The following is a 23,951-nucleotide window of genomic DNA, read 5'->3' as shown; positions in this document are numbered from 1 at the left end:
CTTCGGGATCCATGGCAGCGCCGAAGAGGAAGCCGGAGGACCGCTTCGGGGGCTTTTTTCTCAGGTAAGTTATTCATAATGAGCTAGTATGCTATGCATACTAGCTCATTATGTCTTTGTCTTGCAGGATTTTTTTTTTTTTTCGGGATTTTTTAAAAAGGGTTTACAACCTACCCCAACATTTAAATCGATACTCCAACCCATAAAATAAATCTCGAATGCCCCGTACACACGAGCGGATTTTCCGTCGTAAAAAACTTGGATGTTTTTTCCGACGGAATTCCGCTCAAGCTTGGATTGCATACACACAAAAGTTCTCTGAACTTTCGACTGTCAAGAACACAGTGATGTACAACATTACGACGAGCTTAAAAAATTATGTTCAATGCTTCCGATGCGTAGGAATTTTGCGTGTTGGAATTTGTACAGACGATCGGAATTTCCGGCTGGAACTTTTTACGACTGAAAAATAGAGAACCTGCTCGCAATCTTTTGCTGGCTGGAATTCTGTCAGCAAAAGTCCAATGGAGCATACACATGGTCAGAATTTCCGACCAAAGGCTCACATCCGACTTTTGCTGGCAGAATTTCTGATCGTGTGTATGGGGCTTAACTCTAAAGTAAGAAGTGTGCCTAGGCCTTTTTTTGGCCATACTTCTCCAATAAGTCACAGGAGTGCACTTACTTTTGCTCTCTTGTGACCCAGAATGTGTGGCAGAGACGTTTGAGGCTCTGGAAAAATCCTGATCATATTATCGGGATCCAGCCACCTGCCTGATCGAGCATGCAACTGAGAGGCAGCTGCAGCTGCCCCTTCTCCAGCCTGGCATTCCAGTGAGCGTTGGAGGAACAGAGTGGAGAGCAGGGACAGACAATTACTGCTCTCCATTCTGATCAGACCGAGAACTGAGTGATTATATGATCGCTCAGTTCTCAGGCCTAAAACAGACATGGAACTGCTGCAGCTTCACACCAATGCTGCAGCATAAATGTATGTGTTTGTTTTTTGTATGTTAACCCCAAACTAGTCCCTTAAATCTGAAAACAAATTCTCATAACTTAATCTAAACACTTAAAACCTTTCCTATACCCTATCGGTACCCCCTAATCTCTGTCCCTAAATGTAACCATTAAAAATGGGTCAGTATTTTCTAAACTACCAGGCCAAAACTAATCCTAAAGCATTAGAAAAATTGGCTTTTTTTGAGAAACATTTCAGTTTATCCTCAGCTCAAGTCATGAAACCAATGCTTAGCAGTACTAGGCCAATAAATGATGGGTATAGATAGTAAAGGCTTAAAGAGAGAAGTCCAGCTTGAGCTTTTTAGGCTGGGCTTCTCCTATGGGTCAAAGGAGTGAAATTTGTTTTGCACTCCTGTGACCCATGTCACAGGAATCAGTTCAGACACCGCGTCATCCCGACTTAGGAAGTCTGGATCCGCCAGCTGCCTGGACTTATGGCAGTCTCAGCCTCTCAGCGAGCCACTGAGACAGCCGCTCCCCGCCCCTCCACAGCTCAGTGCTCCAGTGAGCGAGGAAGACCAGGAGAGCTGCCGATTGACAGGCAGCAGCTCTCCGCTTGGAAAGGTGAGAGAACTGAGCCATTGGCAATGTCCGGTGGCTCAGTTCTCAGTGAAGAGGTGGCAGGGGACAGATGCAGCATCAGTCTGATGCTGCACCCACCTAGGTAAGTATGAATCTACAAAAAAAATAAAATAAAATCATTCTGCTCTTTTACAATACACTGACTGCAATGTAATACTAGTTAAAAACACCAGAAATCCATGGAAGTTTAGATATAAAGAGAATAGAATATTTTGATTTGTATTGGTTTATATATATATTAATGAATATATTGTGAAGTAATGGAAAGAGTGTTTATTTAAAGTGGTTGTAAACCCTTACAAACCACTTTGACCTACAGGTAAGCCTAGATTAAGGCTTACCTGTAGGTCCAAGCAATATCTCCTAAACCTATATGGTTTAGGAGATATTTGCCCGGAAAACGGGCACCGCTGTCTATGGCGCATGCGCCGTAGACAGCGGCGCGCAGGCGCACTGAACGCGGCAGTTCCAAAAATGGAGCTGCCGCATTTGTCGACTCCCGTGCGCATGCGCGGGAGTGACGTCATTGCGGCTTCGCCGAATGACAGCGGCGGAGCTGCGAGACGCCACAAGCAAGATGGATGCGGCGGACTACAGGGGACAGCGCGACTTCGCTGGCTCCTGTGTCAGGTAAGTGACACATAATGGGCTACTATGCGATGCATAGTAGTCCATTATGCTTTACCTTTGCAGGGAAAAAAAAGAGGAAGTAAACTCATCAGGGTTTACTTCCTCTTTAAGCTTTCTTTTTCATTGTCTGTTTAAAATGGTAAAAAGGAAAACAAAGAAATAAAAAAAAAAAAATACCCCAGAAATCCTTAGGTGCAGCTGGGGTGGCCGAATTCCTAAAAGACCTTGACAGATCGCCACCCTCATGCAACTTTGTAATAAGCTCATTATTATGATGGGCAGGCTTAGTGGCCAATAAGATGTGGTATTATGGGTATTATGGGTCTCAACCTTGAGAGTAAGTGTAAACATTTACATAGGAGACTGACCCGAGACAGCATCCCATTTGCCTAAGCAGGCATCTAAATGTGAATGCAATGCTTAACCACTTGGGATCCGTGCTATTGCCAAATGACGGCATTAGCGCGGATCTACTTTTCCGGGACTACGTCTATTGACGTCGTCCCGGGTACGAGCGGCCTGCGCGCGCCCTGAGGGGCGCGCGCGGCGCGCTCTGTGATCGGCGAGTCCGTGAGACTCGCCTGATCACCGATCCGTGCAAGGGGTCGATCCCGACCCCTTATCACGTGATCAGCTGTCAGCCAATGACAGCTGATCATGTGATAGAACGGAGCCGGTAATCAGTCCCGATCATGGCCAGCAATACAGCTGACCACCTGCCCACCGCAGTGCCATCCTGAATAAAAGTGCCCCCCAGCAGTGCCACCCACAGTGCCACCCACAGTGCCCACAATGTGCCCACAATGTGCCTCAAAGGTGCTGCACCCCAGTGCCGCCCATCAGTGCCCAGCAGTGCCGCCCATCAGTGCCCAGCAGTGCCTCCCATCAGTGCCCAGCAGTGCCACCTATCAGAGCCACCTATCAGTGCCACCTATCAGTGCCACCTATCAGTGCCCATCCGTGCCACCCATCCGTGCCACCCATCCATGCCATCTTATCTGTGCCCATCTTTGCCCATCAGTGCCGCCTTATCTGTGCCTATTAGTGCCGCCTTAACTATGCCTATCAGTGCCCACCAGTGCAGCCTATCAGTGCCCACCAATGCAGCCTATCAGTGCCCACCAATGCAGCCCAGCAGTGCCCACCAATGCAGCCATCAGTGCCGCCTAATCAGCGCACTTCAATGAAGGAGAAAAATGACCCGTTTGCAAAATTTTATAACAAACTATTAAAACATGATTTTTTTTTTTTTTTGCATCTTTTTTTGTTTGTTTAGCAAAAAATAAAACTCCGAGCTGTAACTAAATACCACCAAAAGAAAGCTCTATTTGTGGGAAAAAAATGATAAAAATTTCATTTGGGTACAGTGTTGTATGCCCGCGCAATTGTCATTCAAAGTGCATCAGCGCTGAAAGCTGAAAATTGGTCTGGGACTGAGGGGGGTTTAAGTGCCCAGTAAGCAAGTGGTTAAAAAGTATATGTTTCTAATTTGTAAGGCCAGTTAGCTATTTGTACACTGTGACAAGAGTACCTAAAATCAGACTAGTAAGGAGACTTTACCAGCATTCTGCTTACAGTGCGATACTTACTCATGTAACGGAAAGTCTCTTCAGCCAGAACAGGAGAAAGATTGCCCGGTCCATTGCTTTTAGTTGGGGACTGGATCCAGTCTTGGTGATCATAGAGGAATAAGGAGTCCACTCGTAACCTGTACTGGGGTAGTTGATCCTCTAACATGTTCACCAGTTCCATTTCAGGGACATCTTGGCTATGATAGACCTCTAGTGAAGGAAGAGATAAAGAAGAGTTAGCTACACAGTTCTCCATTTTAAAATCTGTATTTTACAAATACTATAAACCAGTGATCGCCAAAATTTTGGACCTCATGGACCACTAAACTCAAAATTTTGAATCCAGTGGACCACAAACATGAATTTTACATGTGTTTTACACCCAATGCTCCGGAATCTCTGCCCCCCTCTCCTGGATAACACTGCTGCCTTATACACCCAATGGCCTGGTTTTCTGCTCCTCTCCCCCTGGATCACACTGTAGCCTATATAATATATATATATATATATATATATATATATATATATATATATATATATATATATATATATATATATATATATATATATATATAGACACACACACACACACACAACGCTCCGGCTCTCTGTTCTTCTCCCCCTGGATCATGCTGCGGACTTATATACACAAAGAAATATTTAAATTGTGGTTGATTGACAGCATATGTGTATTCAAACAATCCATTTGTATATCAAATATAGGGCTAAAAGTTCATATGGGCTGACATCTCCAAAGATATTATGAGTCCATATCTTTGGAGATGTCAGCCCATATGAACTTTCAGCCCTATATTTGATATACAAACGGATTGTTTGAATACACATATGCTGTTAATCAACGCTATATTTGATTACGCGCAACATGTCGAACTAATGATTGAATCATCCACGCCCGGATTCACACTTCTGACTCAATTCTTTCATAATATCCACATCTCTACTTGGAGACTGTATTTTAAAAATGTATATTTTTTGTCCCTGTCTATGAATGTGGTTTCATATTGTGCTACTGTTACTGCAAGGTGTCAGATCTGCTGTATGAGGGTGTACTAATATTAATTTTATTGACTCTTTATATGCAATAATGTTCTTTTTTATACATTTGACTAAATAAAATCAACTATTTTTAGACTAACTATCTGTGTGCCTAAAAAGTCCAATCAAGTATTTTTTCTCTGGCTCTCTGCCCCCTACTCTGCATCACACTACTGCCTTACACAGATTAAAGCGGAGGTCCACCCTAAAGTGGACCTTCCGCTCATCGGAACCCTCCCCCCCTCCGGTGCCACAATCGGCACCTTTCAGGGGGGAGGGGGGTGCAGTTACCTGGATAATCCAGGTAACTGCACCCACTTCCGGGATAGCTCTCTGCGGAAAGGGGCGTAACGTACGCCCCTTTCCGCAAGTGCCCGGCTGCCTGCTGGGAAACACACAGATCCCAGAGGCAGCGGGAAGCGTCCTTATTGCGCAGCGCGATTCGCGCATGTGCAGTAGGGAACCGGGAAATGAAGCCGAAAGGCTCCATTTCCTGATTCCCATACCCAAGATGGCGGCGGCAGGACCCGACAGGCGACCTAGAGATCGGCTTCGGGTGCCAACATCGCGGGTGCGCTGGACAGGTAAGTGTCACTATTTTAAAAGTCAGCAGCTGCAGTATTTGTAGCTGCTGGCTTTTTAAAAAAAAAAAAAAAAAAAAAAAAAAAAAAAAAAAAAACGCGGAGTCCCGGTGGACTCCCGCTTTAATCATCTGAGCTCACCCCCCTTAGCCAACCATGTGCTCCAGCTCTGTGCTCCCTCCCACAGCCTGTGATCTGCGCTACCATTGGAAGTTCCCTTCTTCACCTCTCGTGCTCTACACTACTCCCGGCGCCTCCCACTAAATTCACAGGAGCCAGAACTACAGAGGAGGCACTGGGTATCAATGCGTGCTGACAGTATTAAATGTTAGCACGCATTGAGAACAACCCTGGATGGTACACACACACACACCCCACCACCACCATGTGTTGCTATTGGAGAGATTTTATACGACTTCCTGTGCTGAGAACAAGTGAAGGGAAATCTCAACACAGGGGGAACATATAGCAGCAAAAACAGAGTGGTTCTGACCCTTTCCTAAACTAAACATTTGTCTGGCTGTCTGGGCTGATGCATAATATGACATCTGTATGCACCACAAAGACAAAAGTTGCATGGTAAAACAAAACACTAGTAATGTATAGAAAAATGCGCCCGAAAATAGGGGTTTTGTTGTTGAGTTGAAAAAAGTGCTGATAATGGCTGCAGATTTTACCTTGCTCATGATGTGTTTTTTTGATAGGTCATGTGACTCACAAAATGCATCAAAAATGCAACACACTTGCTGCATTTTCAATGCATTTCAATGGAGAGGTGTGATTTGCGAAATATGCAGCAAGCGGGATTTTTAACTACTTGCCGACCAGCTGCCATTGTTATACAGTGGCAGGTTGGCTACCCTGCATGAATCGCCGTAGCTGTTGCAGCGGGCGCTTCAGGAGGTATAGGGGGCACATGCCCACCCCAGTGCATAAGAGCCATTGCTCGTGGTTGCGATGTCCACCGGCAACCCACAATCGCTCCTGAGAGACGCACAGAACAATGATCTGTGACAGATTCCCAGCTCTGTCAGGGAAGTAGAGAGAGATCTGCTGGTCCTAGTAATCGGGAACAGCGATCTCTCTCCTCCTTCAGTCAGTACACTTCCCCCACAGTTAGAAACACTTCCCTAGGGAACATTTAACCCTTTAATCACCCCCCTAGTGTTAACTCCTTCCCTGCCACTGAAATGTATACAGTAATCAGTGGCTATTTTAAGCTCTGATCACTGTATAAACATCATTGGTCCCAAAAAAAAAGGGTCCGATTTGTCTGCCCCAATGTTGCAGTCCTGCTTAAAAAAAAAAAAAAAAAAAAAAAAAAAAAAAAATCACATATCACGCCATTACTAGTAAAAAAAAGGGAAAAAAATAAAAATACCATAAATCTATTCCCTGTTTTGCAGACGCTATAACTTTTGCGCAAACCAATCAATATACGCCTATTGTGATTTTATTTTTATTTTTTACCAGAAATATGTAGAAGAATACATATTGGCCTAAACTGATGAAGAAATTCGCTTTGGTTTTTTTTTTTTGGGGGGGGGGGGATATTTATTATAGCAAAAAGTAAATTGTTTTTCCTTTTTCAAAATTGTCGGCTTTTTTTGTTTATAGCGTAAAAAATAGAAACCGCAGAGGTGATCAAATACCACCAAAAGAAAGCTCCATTTGTGGGAAGAAAGGACATCAATTTTGTTTAAGTACACGGTCGCACGATTGCGCAATTTGCAATTAAAGCGACGCAGTGCCATATCGCAAAAAATGGCCTGGTCATTAAGGGGGCAAATCTTCCGTTCTTTGAGTGGTTAAAATTGCTTCAAAAAGGTAATGGGCAACAACAAAAATATAATACAAACACACACACATATATATATATATACACATATACATATACATATACATACACATACACACACACACACACTATAGCTATATATATATATATATATAATAGAATATATTATTGTATTTTTTAAACTATCAATTACAGTTTTCACAAAGTGCTTCCTGAGTTTTCGGCTTTGACACCAATATTTTCATTTTGGTGCACCACTACAAAGCACCTATATATTGGGCAAATAATCTCCCTGTTCTCATTCAAACACAGATGGGGGCCGCTAGAACACAATGGTAAACATTTGCTTACAGGTTATATAAAAATAAGCTGCAATGCAACATCTTCTATCTTGGCATTTTTGTAATATTCTGGTTTAAATGTTTCCTTGTTTTGCAATGTACCTACCATTGCCCGGGGCTTTATCTCCACATTGAATATTCATGAGTTATTTTTCAGGTTCAGGTGGCTGATTCTAGCATCTGCTGTGATGTCCGGTGTGCATTGGCTCTGGATTGTAGTTTCGGTTTAGCGGAGAGGCAGAAAGCGGTGATACTTTGGTAATGTTGGATTTGGTTGTGAACACCATTTGCAATAGACACACGGGCTGGCTCAGGGCGAGTGCTGAACTTCACCTTTCTTTCTTCATGTCACCTAAAAGGAAAAAAAAAAAAACATACTGTAACTCTGACTCGCATATTTAAGTGGAAGTCAAGCCCAAAAAAAATTTCAATCTGCGAGGAGGGGTCAGAAACTCTATTATGTTATTTTACTCCTTAGGAAGTTGTTGATGGCACCAGTGTTTGGGACAGTCACTGAGAATAAACCACCCCCTGGGGACACAGACACAACTAAATGATTGGCCCTCCTAGGGAGATTTAGGATTTTTTTTTTTTTTTTTACATGCTTTTACCAGTACAGTGTCATTATATGACTGATGTGGCGGTGAACAGGGATACTGACTGGTGGCAGTACACTATATGTTAATGCCTAAGCCTTTCTGACATTTGTTGCTTACAAGTTAAAAAGCATATTTTTTGCTAGAAAATCACTTAGAACCCCCAAACATTATTTATTTTATATATATATATATATATATATATATATATATATATATATATATATATATATATATATATATATATATATATATATATATATATATATATATATATATCATCTTTATTTTTTTCCCAGCAGAGACCCTGGAGAATAAAATGGCTAATGGTTGCAATATTTTACGTCACACTGTATTTGTGCAGCGGTCTTTCAAATGCAATTTTTTTTGGAAGAAGGACACTTTACAGTAAAAGTAAAAAGTTAGCCCAAGTTTTTTGTATAATGTGAAGGATGATGTTATGCTGAGTAAATAGATAACTAACATGTCATGCTTTAAAATTGCGCACAATTGTGGAATGGGGACAAACTATCATACTTAAAAATCTCCATAGGCGACGCTTTTTATTTTTTACCGGTTACCTGTTTAGAGTTACAGAAAAGGTATTCTTGCTCTAAAATTATTGCTCTCACTCCAATGATCACGGCGATACCCCATGTGTGTGGTTTGAACACTGTTTACATTTGTGGGCGCAACTTACATATGAGTCCGCTTCTGGGCGTGAGCACGGAGGGATGGGGCGCTTTCTTTTTACACTGTCCCTTAAAGTGATTGTAAACCCTTACAACCAACTTTGACCTACAGGTAAGCCTAGATTAAGGCTTACCTGTAGGTCCAAGAAATATCTCCTAAACCTACACGGTTTAGGAGATATTTGCCGAAAGACAGGCACCGCTGTCTACGCACTGAGCGCGCCGCTGTAAACGGCGATATGCCGCGAGTGCGCATGCGTGGGAGTGACGTCATCGTGGCTTCACCGAATGACAGCGGCGGAGCAGGAGACCCGAGAAGTTGGATGCTCTGGACTACAGGGGACAGCGGTGACATCGCTGGCTCCTGCGTCAGGTAAGTGACACATAATGGACTACTATGCGATGCATAGTAGTCCATTATGCTTTACCTTTGCAGGGAATTAAAGAGGAAGTAAACCCATCAGGGTTTACTTCCTCTTAAAAAAAAAATTAAAAATTCAGATTTTTTTTTTTTGCTGTCACAGTGATAGTCAGTGACAGGTACTCTTTATGGAGAGATCTGGGGTCTATAAGAACCTATACCCCTCCTTTGCACTTAAAAGCATTCAAAACACCAAGATTGGCTGTTTTGAATGCTGTCATTTTTTTAAATTTGGCGCCTTTAAGTCTTCTGTAAACCGGAAGTGATGTCATGACATTGCTTCAGGGTTACAAGATCCGAGACCAAATCGAAGTGGATTCCATCTTTATTCGGGTATTCGCCCAGCCGGCAGATGTGCTGGCTGGTAGCTCGGGCCTCCTGGTGGGACGGGTCGAATCGCGGAAGGCCTGCTCCAGCTCCTTTGGTTAACAGCCAAGCGGCTTCAACACTGGTTGTTATCACGAGAAAGCCAACTGCCGGCTCTAGAAAAACTGAAAAACGGCTTCAAGCCCAGGCCACACATTTGCGTTACATCTGCAAGTTAATAAGTAAAAATTGTGATTGGCCCAGGTACCATGTGATAGCTGTGGGACAATCACAGCATCACTATAGGAAATGCAGCTGTTATGAAGTTCACTCATAAGGCTGCTTTCACACTACAGCGTTTTGAATCGTAGGCAGATTTGCCGTGAATCTGCCCGCGATTTAAGAGCGCCGATGTGTGAATGACAAACTGCGGGACTCATTTGAATAACACCTCAAATCAGCACGACAATCGCAGGAAACCCGCACCACAATTTGAGGTGTCATTCAAATGAATGGCATCTTAAATATTTTTAGGTAGTGATTCTAGAAGCTGGAGAATCACATGATCTCATTGCCTCTGGTGTTATTTGCAGCAACATTTCAGTAAATGTTCAGCTTTTAAATTGCTGTCAAGTCTGACTCCCTGAAGCTTTAATTAAGCATGCAAACTGCCAAACAATATGAAATCATGCTCTGTGCAGCACAGTTATGAACCGGCTTTTCAACTGCGTTGTCAGGACACCAATTCTTATATACTTTCTCTTGCGTAACTTTCCATGGGAAGCATTCCTTGTACTGTTACAATAGCCCTCGGCTACCAAAGCAGATACAGGAAAAAGTGCTCACATTTATGAGGTATTGTACATTTTTACTGTTGGCAAGCAACCCCTTCCATTATTGGAAAGCCAATTGCAGGTCTAACATCTTAGATGTTATATATGATGGCCAATGTGTTAAAGATTGAGTGCTTGATTTGAAATAACAAATACAGGACTTCTCCTGGAGTAACGAAGAAGCAGGTCTGGGACAAATGGTCCCATCACAGTAGAGCTGCACGATTCTGGATAAAATGAGGATCACAATTTTTTTGCTTAGAATAAAGATCGCAATTCTCTGCATAACATCTTTCACATTATACAAAAAAATTGGTCTAACTTTACTGCTTCGTTTTTTTTTTTAATTCGTTGAAGTATATTTTTTCCCCAAAAAAAGACTGCTTCACAAATATGGTGTGACATAAAATATTGCAACAACCTATTCTCTAGGGCCGCTGCCAAAAAAATATATACAGTATAACCATTTCAGCCCCGGCCATTTTGCTGGTCAAAGACCAGACCACTTTTTGTGATTCGGCACTGCATCGTTTTAACTGACAATTGCGTGGTCGTGCAGCGTGGCTCCCAAACAAAATTGACGTCCTTTTTTTCCCACAAATAGAGCTTTCTTTTGGTGGTATTTAATCACCCCTGCGGTTTTTATTTTTTGTGCTATAAACAAAAATAAAGCGACAATTTTGAAAAAAATGCATTATTTTTTACTTTTTGTTATAATAAATATCCCCAAAAAATATATATATATATATATAAAAAAATGTTTCCCTCAGTTTAGGCCAATATGTATTCTTCTACATATTTTTGGTAAAAAATAAAAAAATTGCAATAAGCGATTATTGATTGGTCTGCGCAAAAGTTATAGCGTTTACAAAATAGGGGATAGTTTTATGGCATTTTTATAAATTTTTTTTTTTACTAGTAATGGTGGCGATCAGTGATTTTTAATGTGACTGCGACATTATGGCGGACACATCGGACATTTTTGACACATTTTTGGGACCATTGTCATTTATACAACATACTGCTATATAAATGCAGTGATTCCTGTCTAAATGACACTGGCAGTGAAGGGGTTAACCAGTGGGTGGCAGTGTAGGGGTTAAGTGTTCCTAGGGTGTGTTACCAACTGTGAGTGGCTGGGCTTTAATTTAGTGAACACTGATCTCTGCTCCAATCACATGGAGCAGAGATCAGCGTCACTAGTTGCTAGGCAGAACGGGAAAATGCTGTTTACCATGGCATTTCCTCGTTCAGCCACCCCGACCAGCACGCAAGCGCACCGCCGGCGGCGTGCTCACGATGGCAGGGCGGCATTAAAGATTGGACGTACCTGTACGCCAATTTGCCTGCCCATGCCATTCTGCCGACGTACATCGGCGTGCGCTGGTTGGGAACCGGTTAATGTTCGGGGTTCTAAATAATTTTCTAGCAAAAAATACTGATTTTAACTTATCTTTAAAGCGGAGCTCCACCCAAAAGGGGGGGAGTTCCATTTTAAGCACTCCCCCCCCCCCCCCCCCCAATATGACAAATTTGCATGTAATTTTTTTTTGGGTGAGGAAACCGGTACCTAGTCTTGACAGTTACATGCTCCCATTTACGCTCCGAAGTCCTCCTCTCCCTATCCCTCCTTGCAATCTTCTGGGACATGTCACAGGTCCCAGAAGATTGCCCGACCAACAGGGAGGCGCTGCGTTACTTGTGCATGCGCAGCTGGGTGCTCACACTTGCTATGCCGGTGCGGCAGAGAGGCGAGGGAGAGAAGCGTGGGTTCGGTGGCAGCATCGCTGGATCATGGGACATGAGTGTGTGTTTATTAGAAGACAGCAGCTACACTTTTTGTAGCTGCTGATTTTAATAAACACAAAAATGAGTAGAACTCCACTTTAACTGGCTAAACTGCCCTCATTTGCAGACCAAAGTTCCCTTTGATCTAGAAGAACCAAAAGATAGAATGTTTATTTTTATCGCTCAGCACTGAACAACGTTGTGATAAACTTTGCCAACTTTTTTTTTTTTTTTGCCTGTGAAATGCCCGTTTTAAGATTGTGAGGGGGGCCAAATCCAGACGGTGATTTTTTAACAATTAATCATGCAGCTCTACATCACAGGTAAATAATTGTTATACTTTAAGGGCCAGTTCACACCATGAATCGCACTGGAACATGCTGTGCCTTCCTGTGCAATTAACATACGATGTGGTTGCAGTGAGATTTCAGACCATTCGTTTTAATAGGTTGAACTCATCCCAGACCGTACCAGCGATCCTGTGCAGGCAAATGCACTGCGTTTGTGACCTGCATTGGGGGTGTCATTACCACTGACACCCACTACAGATTGCAAGTGCATTTTGAAAGTGGTGCAGAAAACACGGACAGAACTAGCCCTTAACCTTTGTGAAAAGAAACTTGGAAAGTTGTAGTCCAAAGATCAGAGCTATAATCTAGGCCTGTTATACCCCATTCACACTTGTGGGACTTGTGATACAACTTTGGACATCAAAGTTGCATGACAAGTCGTTCTCCATGTTTTCCAATGATGACCATTCATATATGTATGACTTGAAGTCATAGCGACTTCAAAGTAGTTCATGCACTACTGTGGTCCGACTTTCAAGTCATACCTGAATGTTTTACATGCAAACAGTAGGTTCCGACTTTGCAGAGGGACAAGTTGCACCCATCCAAAGTTGCGTAAACAGAGCCTTATGGATAAATGATTCTCAAACTATAATCTAGATATGCTATGGCTAAATGATTAGATTCACATTTCTGCAGGTGGTTGCCGCTGTAAGACCGTACCTGTTCCCATGTAGAAAAAAACTGTGCTGCCACTCAGGAGATGCGTGGGGGCATCATTAATTCTAATGGTACCCTCAGACACTTTGACGCATTGCATGTGGCTTCCCTGCAGCTGCATTTTAGCAAAGGGTGCGAGAAGCTTTTCCCTGCGTTTTCAGTGGATACAGCTGCCTACTCAAATGGACTGTTGTGCACAAGCAAACCGCATTGTTGTGAAACAAGCCTAATGCTGTGTACACACGAGTGGAATTTCCGTCACAAAAAACTTGGATGGTTTTTCCGACGGAATTCCGCTCAAGCTTGCCTTGCATACAAATGGTCACACAAAAGTTCTCTGAAATTTTGACTGTCAAGAACGCGGTGACGCACAACACTACGTCAACCCGAGAAAATTAAGTTCAATGCTTCAGAGCATGCGCCGAGTTGTTTCCGAGCATGCGTGCTTTTTTGCGTGTCCGAATTGTATACAGACTAATGCATTTTCGAATAGGACTTTTTCCGACCGAAAAATAGAGAACCTGCTCTCAATCTTTTGCTGGCTGGAATTCCGCCAGCAAAAGACCAACGGAGCATACACGTGGTCGCATTTTCCGACAAAAAGTGATCATGTGAGTTTTGCCGATCGTGTGTACGCGGCATAAGAGTAGTCTTCAATTGCATGTTGCTATAGCCAACAAAATATGAATGTTTTCATAAGCGCTCATCCAAAGATCTGCTGTATTGATGAAGCCTACTCAGTGGCTGGATATGGCCATTCATTAACCAAGTCAGTTTAGCTGCCATTCAAATTCTGGATTTCATAAAACTGTCGCAATATAACAATTCTCAAAAAGGGAATTGCTGATTATTATACTGATAATGTATTATTGATCTGATGAGAGACTAATCACCCATTTCTTTGGAACACTTGAGCGTTCAGTATTTTACAGATGAGGACTGTAGCCTAAAATCCCCATTTGCCACCAAGTAGGAGCTCTTGTACACCTGGGTAACTCTTTGAAGAAAGATACACGGTGGATCACTTTTCAGAGAGTGGTACAGGGGCAACTGTCAGGCATTCATGAGGCAATACTGCTGCCTCCAGAGTATCTGGTTTTTCTTTTAACAGCAAAACAGTCTTTTTGAATGGGAACACGGCGCTGTGACCACAAGCTTAGCACTTGGCTGTGACACAGCCTCATTCTCTTGAAGATGTCGTGTTTGCTGAACACATCAGAGGGGATCATTTTTATTGCGCCACAAAGCAAAGCACCATGGCTGCAGTATTAATACACCCCCATTCAGCTGCCTAAAAATCCAGCTCGCCTATCCTTGACATTATTTTTTTACATTTTCCCCCATAGAAAATAAACAGCTAAACTTGAACCAGTAAAAGTATTATTTGCTTTGTAAGGCTCCATGCACACTGGAGCTCAAAAAAGCTTTTTCTGGACGCCAGATTTCTGGCAGAAAACACTGCATGAAAAATGCGCTTTTAACAGCGTTTTGTAATAGCGTTTGAGCTTTTTTTAGTGTTAGCGTTTATGGGCATTTTTAATAAAAACACACAGAGGACACTCCGAAAATCCCACAATGCTCTGAAAAAATAGAACACCAAATGCTAATAAATACACGTTTAGCGGTTTTTAGCTTTTTTTGTGGTCAGAAAAACGGCACTTTGAACGCGATTTTATGGCATTCAGAGAACAGCCTATAAATGCCACTGCTGATAAAAGCTAAAAAACCATCTATGTGTGCATGGACACATAGAATAACAGAGTGGGGGCTGTCAAAAAAAACCCCCCAAACTTTAAAAAAACGGCCGTTTATGAGCTCCAGTGTGCTTGGAGCCTAAAGTGTTTTCAGAAATACATCTCTGCTTTGGGCCACAAAATATTTGGCACTTTCCCATCATATAATCATTACCACATTACACAGCATAAGACATGTGGACATTTTTGGATCAACACACAAATACTTATGTCTCCCCGAAAATGCAAAGCAAAGGTTCTTCATTTATAACCGTATTAAACGTCACTCGAATTTGGATCAATTTATGATTCCTAGGAAAAGGTCAGTTTATAATCTAAAAAGGTTATTACCCGTCTGGTGCCAGTTTCTTATAAAAGGGTCATAAAAGACTCAGACTTCTTATCATTGCGGCGATTATGAACAGGCCTTTAATCCTGTGAATGGCCTACAAGTGGAATTATTTACTGTAAAGAAAACCTGTACTGAGTAGAATATGGGGATTTTCATCACCAACAACCCTGTGAAAATGATAGATGTGTGACAAACACCAGCTGTGGTGGCTAAACAATTTTCAGCATCTGACACTTCCAAGTGTGTCAAAAGCTTGGTCCCCCCCTCTGCACACTGTGGTTCTACCTTCCATCTGCTATGTTCTTACATGGCCATAGTAATAACATGGAGGTTAGAAGATGAACCCACAGAGCACAGCGGGAGGACCATGAAATCAACACATCCAGAAGATTTTCTGGCCAACTCAGCGGATGGAGTGGGTGGCAGGACAGGTAAATATGAACTATTTTCTTTAAAAGGTAGTATTTATTTAAAAAAATAAACCAGTGACTATGCATTTAGTGTACATTACACATTGTATGCATAGACACATTGCATAGTTTATTACAAAACATTATTACTGTTTTACAGCATAAGGCTCTGCCCAGAGCAGAGATTTAAAACTTACTGTACTCTATAAAGACATATATAACGTCATTTACAACTATGTTGTTTATATAGTTTTCTATTTACAACATGTTGTTAAAGAAGAACTCCGGGGGAAGTTCTATTTTCCCATGCAGTAGAGCTGTGCCAGCACTGCATTGGTTACCTGCTCACTCTTGTCTAGGCGATTGCGGGGCAGAGATATACCCAACTTAATTCGCTGATCCTCCAAGCGCAAGACTGGTTCCTGCAAATTTTGTTCCCCCACATGCTAGTGGTCTTGTGAATGGACTGTTCTTGACGTCATCACGCCCATAGACCAGCTCTGGAAGTGAGGACGGCAGAAACAGTCCACTGCTGGATCTGGGGGAGCATGGTTTTCCAGAGTATCAGGTAAGTATAGTGTTTCCTTACGCTTCTAGACAAGCAGTGCTGGCACAGCCCCACTGCATGGGAGAATAAACATTTTTCATGGAGTTCTTCTTCCCTCACCAAGTCAGTATTCCTAATGAAAAAAACAAACAAAAAAAAAAAAATGAAATCCATCAACAAGCCTACATACCATTATCTTCACAGATAACTTCTTTGTTCCGGTCATTAAACTCTTTAACACTTGGCTCAGTAGCAAGTACACCTAATGTCTGAATTTCTAAACAGCTTACAGCTGTAGAGCAGTGAGGGTTGACATATTTGGTATCTCTTTACTCAACACATCCTCTTTTATTTTGTACAAAAAACAAAACAAAAAAACTATTAAAACATAATAGATTTTATAAAACAAAAAAACTATTAAAACATAATAGATTTGATAAAAAAAAGTTGCAGGGTGGATTTGATTTAAATCAGTTCAATTTAAATCATGTTCTAAATCACTGGTAAAAAAGGCTTGATTTGATTCACTTTAATGGGACAGCTGCTGATGTGGCAGCGACACAAGAAGGGGAGGGACACGTCGGCAGCAGGTGAGTGGATTCCCGCTAACAGGCACTGCCATGATGGATCTGAAATGACAGGCGATCTTTAAATGCAAGGACTCATTCTTGCTGGTAGTTAGAATCTTTAATACTTGCAAACAAAATGAAGGTTTCCCATTTAGAATAATAAGCTGTCAGGTTAGTAAAACGGGATATCAAATTACACAGATTTTCAAAACAATGGAATATTCCTGAACTTTGTTTTATCTCATGGTTACTGTGACATTGTGTGAATGCATAAGGGGTGCAACGGATTGCCACCGATCCGTGATCTGAACGGGTCACTTCGGCCTACCCCCGGAGCGGCGGCCACCTTTGTACACCTGGCGACCATTAACCATGTGATCGCTCCGACATTGTGTGAATGCATAAGGGGTGCAACGGATCGCCACCGATCCGTGATCTGAACGGGTCACTTCGGCCTAGCTCCGGAGCGGCGGCCACCTTTGTACACCTGGCGACCATTAACCATGTGATCGCTCCGTCAAATGACGGAACGATCACTTGTAAACAAACCGGCGTCATGGCATGATGCCGGTTCCTCTGTCCCCTCTGTGTACTGATCTGTACAGTGGAGCGGAGAGATTGGATGTAAGCAGCGCTGTGGGCTGGATCTGTAGTGCTCACCGCGCTGCTCTGTGACAACTGCAGTCACAGCCATCCTGCCAATACTCGGTGATGCTAGGGGTGCAAGGGATCAAAAAACTCACGGATCGGATCGTTCCTCGGATCAGAGTCACGGAGCGGATCATTTTTCGGATCAGCAAATAATAATTGAATTTGCAAAAACTTGTGAAAATTCCACCACCATATAGTCCCCACTGTAATATCCACAATCCCCCCACTGTAATATCCACATCATCTCCCCCAATGTAATATTGGCTGAGCATGATGGCTGGGTATGGCCGAGTATGGCTGGGTATTACCGAGTATTGCAGGGTATGGCAGGGTATTGCATTGCAGAGTATTGGCAGGGTATTGCATTGCAGAGTATTGGAAGGGTATTGCAGAGTATTGGCAGGGTATTGCATTGCAAAGTATTGTATTGCAGATTATTGGCAGGGTATTGCATTGCAGAGTATTGTATTGCAGAGTATTGGCAGGGTATGGAGGGATTGCTGTGACTGCACTTGTCACAGAGCAGCATTGTTGGCACTACAGATGCAGCCCACATCGCTACTTCCATCTGATCTCTCCCCTCCACTGTACAGATCTGTACACAGAGGGGAGAGAGGAACCGATCACATTGTAAACTCCGATGGGTGCACCAAGATGGCTGCCGCTTCGGAACTAGGCCAAAGCCGTGGCCTTTCCTAAGGCTGAGACTGCGGAGCGCTCCGCGGCTTGTGCCGTTCCGAAAGGGGTCACCCATTCGGATCACGGATTGGTGACGATCCGTTGCACCCCTAGGTGATACCCAGCCATACTCGGCGATACCCAGCTGTACCCAGCCAATATTACAGTGGGGGAGAGGACATGGATATTACAGTGAGGACTATATGGTGGTGGAATTTTCACAGGTTTTTGCAAATTCAGTTATTTGCTGATCCGAAAAATGATCCGATCTGTGACTCTGATCCGAGGAACGATCCGATCCGTGAGTTTTTTGATCCGTTGCACCCCTAGAATGCATCAATGCTGTGCATGTTTTGTCAGCTTGCAGAGCTTGGATTCATTGAATGAGTTTACCAAAAATGTAAATACTGCAGAATATACAGCCTTAAGCTGCATAACTAAGCTCCAATTCATGCTGAATAAACGAAATTATTAATGTATCTTAAATAGATTTTTTACTCCAAAAGGCATTTTATTAAAATAAATAAAAACCCAAAAAACTAAACAAAAAACTATTTCAATGAAAAAAAAATCATTGATTCATATTCACCCTGAACAGTTGTGCAACTATTCCGTCAGCATAAAAACATATTTTCTATCCTATAGGGCCTCTGCATTCAGAAAATGTTATGCAAGAACAATAGTAGCTTGTAACTGGGGAAAAAAGCAAAATGTCCAACAATTATAGAATGGGTATGCGAGATGAATGAAATGCAATCCATGGAAAAAAATAAATGTATAACTTCGAAGAGAGTCTAAATAATTCAAATTTAAAAACAAAGGAAATTGAAAAAAATGGGCATATGGCCGTCCTTGGATGCGATCCTGCACTTTTCACGTATTCTGAGATTTTCTATATACTTATACTAAACATTTATTGTCATAGCTGTTATAATTATTGATTGCTTTTATCTCTCCTTAGAATATTTATCAAGATCCTGAAGAAGCAATTTTTGCAAAAAATGTAGAGCTTATGAATTTATTTGAATGATATTATCCATCATAGCCATACATGCCTCATACACCATGGTTTTGACACCTAATATCCATATTGGAGAGGTTTAGCTGTCATTGCAATTAGTTTGAAGTATTTTAAATGTCTTATGTTTGTGTATTAATTATCGATAATAAAGTTATTGTTTATTTTTCTATGACTGGTGCCTGGAAAGTCCATTTTTTTAATTTCCTTTATCTAATCAAAATAACGTTTAGGACGTGGCACTGCGCTACCTTAGGCTCCCACAGTACCATTCTGTGTTGGCGCTTTTTTCTAACTCTTTGATTCAAATTTAAAAACATGGCAACAATGGGAAAAATTCCCTTCCCTTTTGTGTGTGTGAAAAGGTAGATGATTGAGGTATGAATGTGAGTAAATATGGATAAAATAAAAAAATATATAGAAATAGATATGAAAAGCAAATAAGATGAATAAGATATGAACAATTTTAAGGTGGATGTATAGACTGATATCAACATTTTTTGCTGGTGTAGATTCTATATATATGTATAAATGTTACGTTGTAGGGGCTTCAAAGCATTATTCAAATCAAGCAAACTAAAAGCAAACAAGTCTTTGTTGTGATGACTGTATTAGTTTTCTTTTTTATGTTTTTTTTCATTCTATTTTCATCTGGTGATCTGGCTAGTAAGACTGTTGTTTTTCAATAGAACAAGTTATCCTGCAGATGTATCAGTTACAGGGATCAGACAAACCTTTCATCACTGGCAGGGGTGCCAACAATGATCAGATATCATGGATATCACCCTCATTATTTATACCAATTTTTCTTCCACTTCCCTAGCCACCCCCCATTTGGCCAGTCACATCAATGAATTTTAGATTATGTTTATAGATTGTTGCATCTATTCCTGAAGATTGGAGGTTACCCATTAAAAGCATCAAGCTATATAGATGCCGTCATTACGTTTTTAATCCAAGAGTGATATCAAACGATACATACATTATTATGTTGGTTTTATTGGCCTATACCAAGTTGTCATGGACCTGTTACTAGCAATTTGAAGCCAAACTCCAGCTGCTAGTAAATCTAACACTACCCTCACTTACTAACAATGCTTCTGTCCAAATGTGCCCCGTGCTTCTTCATCCAGAGTGGGGGGCACTCCAATACAGGAGGTGTGTTACTGGCCAGATCACCAGGTGAAAACAATAGTAAAAAAATAAAAAATAAAACAAATGCAGCCACCACATCTAATTTGGATTCAAATTCTGAATACTTTAATAATCTTAAGGGAAATAAATAAATTATAGGTTGCTAATGATTAGTAATGTGCAATATACTGTATTGCAATTTTGGTTTTAATACTGCTTTAAAGTGAAGCTCCACCCAAAAGGGGACACTCCGATTGTCTACCTCCTTTCCCCCTTCACTGCCGCATTTGGTACCTTTTGGGAGAGAAGGGGAAGCCGGTACTTGGTTTTGACAGGTACCTACTCCAACTTCCGGCTCAGTTCACCCTCCCCTCCTTCGCCCGCAGCCTTCTGGGACACTTCACTGGTCGCAGAAGACTATGACCCATTAACAAGCGCAGCACGCTTCGCACATGCCAGATACAAAACTGTCTGTGAAGCCGCAAGACTTCACTGCCGTTCTTCCCTGATGAAGTCACGTGATTGTGATGTCACCCGTAGGGGCGGATAAGGCACTCTAAACTGACGTAGGCAAACAAGCTCACCGCTCGTGGAGATAAGTGTTTTTTTATTTGCGTTATGCGAGTACCTTTATTGCTATATTATAAATTACTGCTGAAAATACTACACTATCCGCCACCCCTTGTCTTCTATTTCTGTTCCTGCATCCACTGAGGGACAAAGACAAATAGAGAACCCACTCTGGTCCAGGGATACAGGGGAGAAGAAGCAGCCACTTACAGTGTTTATTTTTACACAGTTACCTCATTACCACAAGGTAAGAGGTCACTTCCCACTAGTGTGTGCTTACACGAAGAGGATACACCTCATTCCCCCAGCACTTTATTCTGCTACTTGCTCATGGGAATGCGCATTCACATAAAGAAGAAAATATTCTAATAGACTTTACTATATATTACTATTGCATTCTGCACACTGTGGATTTGCATGGTCCAGCTTTAGTTGACAGTAGTCGGCACTATTTACTGTTGAATATACTTTGCACACTGGATTGCATTTTGCACAGGAATGTTTATGTTGTTGATTTTGCACTTTTTTGCTTATATTTGTTTCGTTTTGCACATATCATATACTTTGTAGATCTATCCTCACAGTTTTTTTTAGTAATTTATTGTTTGCACTCTGCACTTTGATATCACCACCTAGTATTTTGGAAGTCACGATTTATTTAGAATGGTTTAGAATTATCATAACGGTGTTATTAGCAATTTTTGCAATATCATCGATTCATTTAATTTACATTTGTACTGCTACCTGTAGCAGCATAACCCTTTATTTTGCTGGGAACAGCGCAGCACCAGCACCCAATAACGGCTTGGGTGGGTACATCGCTTGATGCCGGGACAGGTAAGTGCCCCAATATTAAAAGTCAGCAGCCTCAAAAACTGTAGACTTAATTTTTTTTTTTTTGGGGGGGGGGGGGGGGGGGTGCCTGGTGCTCCGCTTTAAGTTGAGTCACAGGATCGCCTCCATTCACAGATCATGTTACAGTCAGTGTAATCAGTGAAATAACTTTTCTCAATGGAGGAGAGAAGAAGAAGGTGTGTCTCCATCATATCATCTTTAGTGCAGCTGAGCCCAGATACCCAAAGCTGTTAACCGAATAGCACCACAGGTTCAGAACCAGGAAGAGGACAGGGCAGCCCTGCAGTTAAGATTGCTTAAAAAATCCAGCGGCCTGCACATTGTGGGATATACTTCATTGCAGGTAAGTAATTTAAATAAACCTGTAGCTAAAGTTTAGCTTTAAGGTTCATGGGAGTGTGGCCAACCTCACTGGATGTGGCCACAAGAGGAAAATCAACCACACATTTAACAGAAGGTAAGTCATATCAGCTCTATGTTCACAGAGGAAACATGAAGCTTTCAAAGAAATGAACACCTACCGTGAAACATGGAGGCTTGGTTATGTATTGAGGCTGAATTGGCCTTCTATAAGCAGGGACTGCAATACTATATATATCTATGGGAGAAGCAGTCTGAAGAAGTCCCCCTTCACTCAAGACACAGCTGGAGAAGTTTGCTCAAGAAGAGTGGGTCAAACTACCTGTTGGCAGCTACAGAAGTCTAACTAAGTCTAACCATAGACGCTTTATACCTCGGCCAGTTCAAACCATGTATGGGCAGGCTGCATGTACTCAAGTTGATCAATAAACATGGGTACAACCAGCCGGACGGATTTTACATGCAATTATCGCTAGCAATAATCCCTGTGTTCTCCAGGTGGGGGCGGCTCCCCCTGCTGGGAGGCATTCACCTGTCAGCACTGTGCTGATGGGGGAATCAATCTGTGGTTGCAGAAACAGAAATCTGCTCCATCTATGGTCAGCCTTAGAGCTACAGAAATCGCTTGTTTGCGATGATTTCCTCTAAAAGGTCACACATAGGTCTATAGTACGTTCGTGTCACCTCATTTTTGCCCATGCCAATTTTCATTTTTCTATTATTTATAATTGTTTTGTGTGTGTTCTGGTGGTGACCGGAGTCTGACAGTCCAGTAACATGTCGCTCACCACACAGTGTGAATTCCCTTTATCCATGTTTGTCTATTGTTCTGCACACAGCATCTGTGCCTATGATACCCAATCATAAAACAGAACAATATTTCTTATCTGTCAGACATCAGCAATAAAGGATGCAATTAGAGATAACAGAAAACGTTAATGTCTGTTTAAACATTACATATTTCACTATTCATTAAGCTGCATATATCATATAAAATTCTCAGTTTAAAGGGACAGAAGATTGTTTCCTATATTCAGAATTCATACTACTCATAGGAATTTACAGCCAAAATGAATACAGCAGGCTGGTATGCCAATATACCTTTTACTAGTAACAATCCATAAACCTTCCAAAGACGAACATGAGCATTCAGCTGAGCCAAAGGTTTGCGTTCATGGTCGGCTCACGCAGCGCAGGGATCTTGGGTAGATATTCTCAATGGCCATTAAAAAGAGAGACCCTGTCACCAACCTAAGAAACTGCAGGTGATGACCGAGTTCAGCGCAAGTATCGGGGTCTTTGGATGTCCACACAAGGGAGCTTTTGCAAGTAAACATTTAGAAAAAATTAAGTGCGCTGTCCCTTTAAATCCTATGGTGAATAATCAAATCAATCTGTGAAACTCATAGTGCAAAAAATACAAATATAAAATCGTGCAAATTACATATTATATGAAACAAACATTGTGCTATGAAAGCAATAGTGCAAATCAGACTATAAATAAACTAAAATGTGCAAAATGAGGAGAGAGAGAGAGCGAGAGAGAGAGAGCGCGAGAGAGCGCGAGAGAGCGAGCGAGAGAGCGCGAGAGAGCGAGCGAGAGAGAGCGAGCGAGCGCGAGCGAGAGAGAGCGAGCGAGCGCGAGCGAGAGGAATCATCCGTTTTTTTTTCTGTTTTATATATACATTTTTCAGAAATCTCAGTCATTTTAGATTTAAATGCACAATTTTATACATTTTTTTTTTTTGCACTATAAGCTTCACTGATGAATTCAGTTCAGGATTGATACGATTATTCACCAGAGGATTTAAAGAAACATATCACTTTATTTTTCCTAAAAATGATC

The 23,951-nt window shown here is 41.8% G+C and overlaps 1 protein-coding gene across 2 annotated transcripts in view; it reads right to left on the bottom strand.

Moving 5' to 3' along the window:
* The window catches only part of TRAK2 (trafficking kinesin protein 2), a 102,054-nt gene that overhangs the window by 54,364 nt on the left and 23,739 nt on the right, over positions 1-23,951 (bottom strand). For both annotated transcript variants that reach the window (XM_077448617.1, XM_077448618.1), the window contains exons 2-3: positions 7,689-7,934; positions 3,825-4,016 (exon numbers count right to left, since the gene is read on the bottom strand). In XM_077448617.1, the coding sequence (XP_077304743.1) occupies positions 3,825-4,016; positions 7,689-7,725 (229 nt within the window). In that variant the 5' untranslated portion in view covers positions 7,726-7,934. The remainder of the gene's footprint in view (positions 1-3,824; positions 4,017-7,688; positions 7,935-23,951) is intronic.

This window comes from Lithobates pipiens, unplaced genomic scaffold, assembly GCF_037356315.1.
Source record: "Lithobates pipiens isolate NorthernLeopardFrog02 unplaced genomic scaffold, aLitPip1_a1.2 Scaffold_22, whole genome shotgun sequence".
NCBI lineage: Eukaryota > Metazoa > Chordata > Amphibia > Anura > Ranidae > Lithobates > Lithobates pipiens.
Note: the sequence above shows the minus strand (reverse complement) of the source record. Positions and strands in the feature narration are given on the sequence as shown.